At 35.7% G+C, this 10,024-nt stretch overlaps 2 protein-coding genes across 4 annotated transcripts in view; one reads left to right on the top strand and one right to left on the bottom strand.

Moving 5' to 3' along the window:
* LOC107592015 (coiled-coil domain-containing protein 126-like) overlaps positions 1-7,205 on the bottom strand; it is a 9,505-nt gene extending 2,300 nt beyond the window's left edge. Inside the window, exons 1-2 of one of the 3 annotated variants that reach the window (XM_016281352.1) lie at positions 7,186-7,205; positions 3,558-4,066 (exon numbers count right to left, since the gene is read on the bottom strand). In XM_016281352.1, coding sequence (XP_016136838.1) covers positions 3,558-3,792 — 235 coding nt within the window. In that variant the 5' untranslated portion in view covers positions 3,793-4,066; positions 7,186-7,205. Of the gene's footprint in view, positions 1-340; positions 850-1,802; positions 2,113-3,557; positions 4,067-5,019; positions 5,329-7,185 lie in introns of those variants that run through there. The other 2 variants (XM_016281351.1, XM_016281350.1) reach the window with 2 other exon arrangements.
* LOC107592014 (protein FAM221A-like) lies at positions 6,419-7,474 on the top strand. Its single transcript, XM_016281349.1, has 4 exons — positions 6,419-6,506; positions 6,642-6,815; positions 6,888-7,078; positions 7,192-7,474. Exons 1-4 carry the CDS (start codon positions 6,442-6,444, stop codon positions 7,425-7,427), a joined length of 666 nt encoding a protein of 221 aa, XP_016136835.1. The 5' UTR covers positions 6,419-6,441; the 3' UTR covers positions 7,428-7,474.
* The last annotated feature ends 2,550 nt before the right edge of the window (positions 7,475-10,024 follow it).

Here is a 10,024-nt window from a genome sequence, read left to right as displayed (position 1 = left end):
ATATATATATATATATATATATATATTTATTTACAACATTTATTAATCTTTGCTTGTGTTAGTTACTAAAAATACAATTGCTCATTTAATCAGATTTATTTAATTTTATTTGTTTTCAAAATTTTGTTTGATTAAAATACACATATCCTAGAACATTTGCTACAGACTTCAATTTCGGTCTGTTCATCACACAAAATTATTGTATGACTATTGCGAAAGTCATATGTACTGTTTTTATGATACATTTGTTGTGTTTTTTTTGGCACTATAAAACAGCATACAGGTAAGGCATGACATGAGGGTGATTAAATTATGTATAATAATAATAATAAATCCTTACCATAACCTGCCATGGAGGTGCCATGGGGCCCTGAAGGGTTCTGGTTCTCCTCGCTAAGGACTTTGACATAGCGATGGCTGAGCTCGAGGATCTGTTGGCGGAGCTCGGCGCTGCTCTGGCGCCGTGGTTGTGTGATGGTGTAGTGAAGCAGCAGCAGACACCAGGCCAGGCCGAAGACCACCAGAAACACACTCAGTCTGTGAGACATGCTCCTACGCAGCACACAGCTCAGCATGGCAATGCTGCAGGTCTGATGGGACCCGGGTTAAGGGGATGGGGTGGGGACAGGTTTATAAGAGGGTGTCGGTGTCAGGTTCAGGGCTGGGAATAATTAAGTATTGAAAAAGCGGAGTGGAGGTTAAAATTAGGAATGGGGAGAAAAGCCGGTAATAAGGTCACTGATCTCAAGTATTTGTTTAGCTGTTTTGACTAGGAAATTAACAGCAAGGAAGATAGATGGATTGAAAGTAATTGTCTATTGCTGAATAGGGGTCAAGTGCAAGGAATACCTGTAAGACACAACACACAGACACACACACAAAACAAGCAGAAATTTGTCAGAATAATTGTATTAAATGGCTATAGTTACAGTTAATACACAAAGCTTCGGGTTTCAGTTTGTATGAATAAATTACGTTTCCATCCTTAAGTGAATAGAAGCCCTGTCATCACTCTCTTCCTCTGTGGTCACAGTGCTATTCTCCACCCAATCACAAATCACTCAAGCAGATGGTGCTTTAGATAAATTAATAACGCAGGGGGGAGAAATACGACCACTTTTAATCATCACATCCCCACAGAAACAGCAGGACAATACTAGTAAAGTTAAAATGTAGCATTTTTGCATATTGATTATATTAGTCAATGAAATCAATATTGTGACTGTTATAATGGAAGACTGACCAAAGTGCAGGGGATTTGCACTGTGCTCCACCCTGTCAAACGATTGTTTTCAGCTGTAATGCTGTCAAAGTATATGAAACATGAAATTTAAGAAGGGAATTACAGCATAAAACTGGGTTAAAGCTCTGAGGTCAGACATATCATGCCTTTGCTGAAAAGATAGTGATTATTAGATAAACAATGTGAGAGTTATTCATTGACTCGTTTAAATGTTGATGTTATCTAAAAGCTGCTGTAGCGATATTGGCTTGGAGAAAAGGTTAGCAATAACAGAAAAACAGGACCACTGATATTTGGCATGCAGTATAAGCAAATGTATATAATCAAACAGCTTTTAGCATTCTGGCTGAACTCATATCATGCTTGTACATATGCTCGTTTTTCTCTTTTTCACTCGGTTCTCAAGGTCTGCAGACTGATATTAAGCAGCTTAACGAATCGCCTGTACTATTGCACGCACTCTATTATCGCTTTAAGACAAGGCCGGGTGTGAAAGGTATTGAACAGCTGGAACAGCCTGATGAATCTGCTACTGTAACATAGCTAATATAGAAATTACCTTAAATACTTTGGTCAAGGTGACGGATTCGTGGACTCCAAATCGTTGACATCTTAGCGCCTGTGAATGGCAGCCCTAGCAAGCCTATCTTAAAAAATCCGTAATATTAAAACAATATTCAAACTGCATCATAACTTCAAAGCAACCGTCTCTGTATTAAGTATGAAGCTAATTATTTTTGAGGTAACGCCTTAAAATAAATGCCAGATTATAATTCGGAGCCGACTGTGGTGGCGAAACTAGGAATACAGAAAATCTTCAGTAGTATTTTTCCCTGCGGTGACTACACGAGCTATTGCGTACGACGTCACGATACGCACCAGCGACGTCCGGTTATGAATGGCTCTTCTTTGGAGTCGAATCTTTTCAATGAATCAAATTCACAAAACGATTCTTTCACATTGGACTGAACAAATCGTAAAGCCCAAAGAGCTGTGTCTCTGCTAAATGAATTTAAAATATGCTTGTGATTACCTTTTATTTTTTTTTCTAATTTTATTTTTTATTATTATTTTTTTTATTATTATTTTATTGTTTTTTATTTTATTAAAATCGTCTCAATTTGTATTTACAAAATGTGAAAATATGAAAAATATGTGAAGAACTTGCTGTTGAATTTTGTAATTTTGAAAGTTCAATACAAAAAAAGAAAAAAAAAAAAATTCACGCAACGAACCGAATCAGTATACTGACTTGATGGACCGAAAAGTTACAAAAGAAATGCAAAATACGAATAAAATGTTGTATGACCCGACTTATTAAAAACGGAATGCAATATTAAAACAGGCAAAAACATTTTTCAGCCAGAAAAAAATAGTATTAATTAATGCAAATTAAGGTTCTAAATGACTTTATGTTTTATGAGCATGACATTATTACAATGAACATCTTTGTTAATGTACTGAAAAACGCAATAGACAGTTGTATGTGCCCACGTATTTACTGGAATGTTGTATAATAAATATGTTTTTCTTCAGAATATACAAATTATTAATATGTGATGATGCAACTACGTCATAACGTAAAAGAATCACTGAATCATTTTTTTAAAGAACCGTTTGAAGGAAACGATTCTCTGATATGAGTCTGACTCACGTCACCACGTAAAAGGTCAAAGGCAGCATGGGAAATGTAGTTCACGTGTATAAATGTAGTCGAGATGCTTAAAAATCCCCATAAAAATCAGAGTGTATATTGAATATTACTGATTCTATTTTTACATTACTACATTAAAAAAAAAAATTCTTATACCTAATTTAGACTATTTACGGAAAACTTATCACTGTTGTTTCGTCGTTGCCTAGAAACACAGGCGCCAAGAACAACCTTCATTGTAAACAAGTTGCAGTGTCAGTGTTGCAGCTCGAGAGGTAATTTATATCAACAGACAAATCTACAAAAAAGACTCACAATCGATATATATATATATATATATATATATTTATTTACAACATTTATTAATCTTTGCTTGTGTTAGTTACTAAAAATACAATTGCTCATTTAATCAGATTTATTTAATTTTATTTGTTTTCAAAATTTTGTTTGATTAAAATACACATATCCTAGAACATTTGCTACAGACTTCAATTTCGGTCTGTTCATCACACAAAATTATTGTATGACTATTGCGAAAGTCATATGTACTGTTTTTATGATACATTTGTTGTGTTTTTTTTGGCACTATAAAACAGCATACAGGTAAGGCATGACATGAGGGTGATTAAATTATGTATAATAATAATAATAAATCCTTACCATAACCTGCCATGGAGGTGCCATGGGGCCCTGAAGGGTTCTGGTTCTCCTCGCTAAGGACTTTGACATAGCGATGGCTGAGCTCGAGGATCTGTTGGCGGAGCTCGGCGCTGCTCTGGCGCCGTGGTTGTGTGATGGTGTAGTGAAGCAGCAGCAGACACCAGGCCAGGCCGAAGACCACCAGAAACACACTCAGTCTGTGAGACATGCTCCTACGCAGCACACAGCTCAGCATGGCAATGCTGCAGGTCTGATGGGACCCGGGTTAAGGGGATGGGGTGGGGACAGGTTTATAAGAGGGTGTCGGTGTCAGGTTCAGGGCTGGGAATAATTAAGTATTGAAAAAGCGGAGTGGAGGTTAAAATTAGGAATGGGGAGAAAAGCCGGTAATAAGGTCACTGATCTCAAGTATTTGTTTAGCTGTTTTGACTAGGAAATTAACAGCAAGGAAGATAGATGGATTGAAAGTAATTGTCTATTGCTGAATAGGGGTCAAGTGCAAGGAATACCTGTAAGACACAACACACAGACACACACACAAAACAAGCAGAAATTTGTCAGAATAATTGTATTAAATGGCTATAGTTACAGTTAATACACAAAGCTTCGGGTTTCAGTTTGTATGAATAAATTACGTTTCCATCCTTAAGTGAATAGAAGCCCTGTCATCACTCTCTTCCTCTGTGGTCACAGTGCTATTCTCCACCCAATCACAAATCACTCAAGCAGATGGTGCTTTAGATAAATTAATAACGCAGGGGGGAGAAATACGACCACTTTTAATCATCACATCCCCACAGAAACAGCAGGACAATACTAGTAAAGTTAAAATGTAGCATTTTTGCATATTGATTATATTAGTCAATGAAATCAATATTGTGACTGTTATAATGGAAGACTGACCAAAGTGCAGGGGATTTGCACTGTGCTCCACCCTGTCAAACGATTGTTTTCAGCTGTAATGCTGTCAAAGTATATGAAACATGAAATTTAAGAAGGGAATTACAGCATAAAACTGGGTTAAAGCTCTGAGGTCAGACATATCATGCCTTTGCTGAAAAGATAGTGATTATTAGATAAACAATGTGAGAGTTATTCATTGACTCGTTTAAATGTTGATGTTATCTAAAAGCTGCTGTAGCGATATTGGCTTGGAGAAAAGGTTAGCAATAACAGAAAAACAGGACCACTGATATTTGGCATGCAGTATAAGCAAATGTATATAATCAAACAGCTTTTAGCATTCTGGCTGAACTCATATCATGCTTGTACATATGCTCGTTTTTCTCTTTTTCACTCGGTTCTCAAGGTCTGCAGACTGATATTAAGCAGCTTAACGAATCGCCTGTACTATTGCACGCACTCTATTATCGCTTTAAGACAAGGCCGGGTGTGAAAGGTATTGAACAGCTGGAACAGCCTGATGAATCTGCTACTGTAACATAGCTAATATAGAAATTACCTTAAATACTTTGGTCAAGGTGACGGATTCGTGGACTCCAAATCGTTGACATCTTAGCGCCTGTGAATGGCAGCCCTAGCAAGCCTATCTTAAAAAATCCGTAATATTAAAACAATATTCAAACTGCATCATAACTTCAAAGCAACCGTCTCTGTATTAAGTATGAAGCTAATTATTTTTGAGGTAACGCCTTAAAATAAATGCCAGATTATAATTCGGAGCCGACTGTGGTGGCGAAACTAGGAATACAGAAAATCTTCAGTAGTATTTTTCCCTGCGGTGACTACACGAGCTATTGCGTACGACGTCACGATACGCACCAGCGACGTCCGGTTATGAATGGCTCTTCTTTGGAGTCGAATCTTTTCAATGAATCAAATTCACAAAACGATTCTTTCACATTGGACTGAACAAATCGTAAAGCCCAAAGAGCTGTGTCTCTGCTAAATGAATTTAAAATATGCTTGTGATTACCTTTTATTTTTTTTTCTAATTTTATTTTTTATTATTATTTTTTTTATTATTATTTTATTGTTTTTTATTTTATTAAAATCGTCTCAATTTGTATTTACAAAATGTGAAAATATGAAAAATATGGGAAGAACTTGCTGTTGAATTTTGTAATTTTGAAAGTTCAATACAAAAAAAGAAAAAAAAAAAATTCACGCAACGAACCGAATCAGTATACTGACTTGATGGACCGAAAAGTTACAAAAGAAATGCAAAATACGAATAAAATGTTGTATGACCCGACTTATTAAAAACGGAATGCAATATTAAAACAGGCAAAAACATTTTTCAGCCAGAAAAAAATAGTATTAATTAATGCAAATTAAGGTTCTAAATGACTTTATGTTTTATGAGCATGACATTATTACAATGAACATCTTTGTTAATGTACTGAAAAACGCAATAGACAGTTGTATGTGCCCACGTATTTACTGGAATGTTGTATAATAAATATGTTTTTCTTCAGAATATACAAATTATTAATATGTGATGATGCAACTACGTCATAACGTAAAAGAATCACTGAATCATTTTTTTAAAGAACCGTTTGAAGGAAACGATTCTCTGATATGAGTCTGACTCACGTCACCACGTAAAAGGTCAAAGGCAGCATGGGAAATGTAGTTCACGTGTATAAATGTAGTCGAGATGCTTAAAAATCCCCATAAAAATCAGAGTGTATATTGAATATTACTGATTCTATTTTTACATTACGACATTTAAAAAAAAAAATTCTTATACCTAATTTAGACTATTTACGGAAAACTTATCACTGTTGTTTCGTCGTTGCCTAGAAACACAGGCGCCAAGAACAACCTTCATTGTAAACAAGTTGCAGTGTCAGTGTTGCAGCTCGAGAGGTAATTTATATCAACAGACAAATCTACAAAAAAGACTCACAATCGCAGTGGAATGGAAAAGATACACATCGACAAACATGCAACCAATGCAGTGGAGGCCTATTTAGAATACAAAAGGTCGGTTTGTTTGGGAAAAATCGGGAAACTAAAGTCTATTCCATAGACTGTAGGTCTATTCACGTAGTGAATGCAAAAATGTTTGAAAAAAGTGATCATGTAATTCTCTATCATTGAATATTCTGTTTTGCAAAGGATTGTTGGGGAAGATGATGGAGGGAGGCTGTTTTCAGAGGAAGAGTACAAGAAATACAAAGAGACAGTGGTGCCAAGAAGAATACAAAACCGTCTATATGTCAGTTTTGGGGTCCCGGGACAGATAGACTGCAAACTGATTGGACCAGAGACACCTTGCTTCTGTACACACAGGTATGGATCATTGGTCATACACATTATTGATGTACACAAACAGATTCTTTAATAATTCTATTTCATTCTCAGGTATAAACAACATTGCACAGACTTTGAGGAGTTGCCAAAGGAAAGGCCTATACTCTTGCCTTGTAGGGTCAAAGGTTGTCAATGTGTGTCCTATGAATATGTTCATATCAACGGCTCTAAACCAGTACGCTGTCAATGCAAACACACAACCAGTGAACACAGTGAAGCTATAGCACATCAGTGCAAAAAATGTGAGTTTTGCACCATTGCATCTCCTATTATTAATTGAAAGCTAACATAATTCATCATGTTACACATAAGCATTTAATCAAACGTAAACCAATCTTAACCTGTTTACCTCCAGGCACTCACTGCACTGGCTATCGAAGTCCATTCACCTGCGAATGTGGTCAGCCTGGATATGCCCATGTGACGCTGGTTGAAACCACGGAAGAGCGCATGGCACGGGGGCGTCCGGTGGGCAGAGCTGTTCCATATGCAGCTATGGGAGGTTTAACTGGATTCAGCTCACTGGTGGACGGCTACCTGAGACTGGATCCAAGTGGCGTAGGCAATACATGTGAACAGCACACAGAATAGGCTATGTGTCACCTGACAGTGGTGCCACAACAAACATAATGTTAGCATTAGGTTAGCACACACCTTTAGAGTCAACATTATGCTTGTTTAATTATGTTATATATTTTATGCTTTCTGTTTTGCCTGAGAGAGAATTCTTAATATTTGTCTAGTGGTATATTGCAACAAATACTTTTTTACAGTGTATATTTATTAATCATAACATTAATATAAATGTATTTATAGTATTTGCATACTGTATTATATAATAATAATAACATTAATAAAATAAATGAATAAAAATAAACTCATACTGATATTAAGATTAATCATTTAAAATAATCAGACCTAATTAAGACACTTTAAAAATACATAAAATCAGGAAAATTGTCCCCGGGTTTTTTAAAAACTTTTTATTAAGTAATAATAATTTCATTGAGTTAATTCTCAATCTTCCATAATTAAATTTTTTATAAATACATTTAATAAATAACTGTAATTGAATTGAATACATTTAATAATCTTTTTATTTACTTTTTTTATTTTGTGTTAAGAATTTAGTTGAGTTAATTGTCAATGCTTCATGCCCCATACAAAATATTTAAACAAAAATACATATTTATTAAAAATACTCATGTCATTCAAGTATCTGACAGAATAAAGATTTTGGATTAAAATGTATATGAATATAAAAGCAATTTAAAAGGTACATATTATGCCTGTAACATTTTACCATTTCTTTTTAATAACCGTTTTTATTGGATAATTTTTAATTATCCTTTTTAAATTTCACCTACAGTGTAAAAATATATATGTTTAAATTGGTAAAATGACTGATATAGTTTTCAGTTTTGGCCAGCAGAGATCAGTAGTGATACACATGCCTCTGCTTCACTTCACCAGCTTTGACTTGACTGTGTGCGAGAGATGTGTCTTTGTTTTTAATGAATTGGCTTTAAATTGCTCTTCTCTACTTGCTAATGTTCAGAACAATAATAGCAATTAAAGAACGTAATTAAAAGAGTGTTTGTGCTCTATCTATGAGACACAGAGGGCTGCGTGCTCTGTGAACTCCGCAGGCTCTGTGGCTCGCATTCAATCGCTTTCTGTTCAAGAAGCAGAAAGAAAGAAGAAACAATTTCACCCCTAATCATTGGTACAGTTCCACTAGAACGGTTTGCTGTATGTGCTGGGCATGACTAGCTCTGTCTTCCACTGTGTGTGTGTGTGTGTGTGTGTGTGTTTTGAATCTCAGAATATGTTTGAATGTGCTCCTCTGTTTTTGTATTTGTGAATGTTTCATGACTCATCCTAAGCTCCTCAAGATTCCATTAGATCGGATTTGTTACGACTTCCTCTTTATATGTTCATACACTCTTCCTCTGTTCTGATATGCATCTCCACTCAATTGCTCTCGAGAACATCTGTCTGTCTCATGAAATGCGCAAATGGGAGTGTGTGTGACCTGAGAGACTTGCCTTTGGTGACGTCGGTGATGAAAAAGAGACCAAACACAGACTCTACTCATTACCACACTTGAAATAAAACTCGCGGCTCATTGGTGGATGTTTCATCGCCACCAACACTCTGAAAATACCTCGCTGATTTATTTACAAGTCTCTTTTGTACTGCCGCTCTTTGCCTGGTCCTCTATTTATATTAATCCTCATTTAGATGGTATTATATTATGCACCTTGCACCTCTCTACCTCTTCAGTGATATCTTTAATTCGTTCCCTCTCTTTTGTCCCCCCTCCTCCAAACCCCTCAGCTTCAAATCTTTAGTTACACAGGAATCAGTTAAAGACACTGTGAGCAGGAGAAAACATAGTATGAATTGGGTGTAAGTTCACTGGTTGGCCGATGTTCACGGCAATGTTACACATTCACGAATGGTTCTGTAAAAGGATAATTCACCCTGCAAAAGTAAAAAAAAAATCATGATTTACTCACCCTCTTGTCATTCCAAATTATATGATTTTCTTTCTTCTATCAATCCGCAGAAGAAGCAGAATGTCCATCAGCTCTGTTTCATTCGATGATGAAAGTGATTGGTGACCAAGAGTTTTGGTGAATAACATGCTTAAATTTGAGACTGTCCTCACACAAATGGCTTCAGAAGCTGTATGGACTACTTTTATAATTGTTTTATGATGAGCTGTGTTCTTTCAGGAGCTTGACAGCCTCTAGCCACTATTCATTTCCACTGTGTGGAAGAGAGCAGTGTGAACATTTTTCAAAATATCCCCATTTGTCTTCCATGGAAGAAATAAAGTCATACTCAATAGGAATGACATGACCCCAACATTAACAACTGTCCTAATTATATGTTTCTTTAATGATTTTGGTAACACTTTATTTTAAGGACCAATTAGTTGCTTATTAGCATGCATATTACTAGCTTATTGGCTGTTTTTTAGTACTTATAAAACACATATTAATGCCATATTCCGCATAACCATATTTTAGGTCCCTTAATCCTACCCAATACCTAAACTTAACAACTGCCTTACTAACTATTAATAAGCAGCAAATTAGGAGTTTATTGAGGCAAAAGTTATAGTTACTGGTTATTAGTTCATTTTTTAATTTTTAAGAATTTGTTCCCAAAATAAAATG

Source organism: Sinocyclocheilus grahami, unplaced genomic scaffold (assembly GCF_001515645.1).
Source record: "Sinocyclocheilus grahami isolate Dianchi unplaced genomic scaffold, SAMN03320097.WGS_v1.1 scaffold149.1, whole genome shotgun sequence".
NCBI lineage: Eukaryota > Metazoa > Chordata > Actinopteri > Cypriniformes > Cyprinidae > Sinocyclocheilus > Sinocyclocheilus grahami.
The sequence above is the reverse complement of the archived record's forward strand: the minus strand, read 5'-3'. Positions and strand labels throughout refer to the sequence as shown.

Coding starts and splice junctions, on each gene's coding strand:
- LOC107592014 (XM_016281349.1), top strand. CDS start 6,442: ATGGAAAAGATACACATCGACAAACATGCAACCAATGCAGTGGAGGCC. Junction 6,507..6,641: donor GCCTATTTAGAATACAAAAG/GTCGGTTTGTTT, acceptor TGTTTTGCAAAG/GATTGTTGGGGAAGATGATG. Junction 6,816..6,887: donor CCTTGCTTCTGTACACACAG/GTATGGATCATT, acceptor TTTCATTCTCAG/GTATAAACAACATTGCACAG.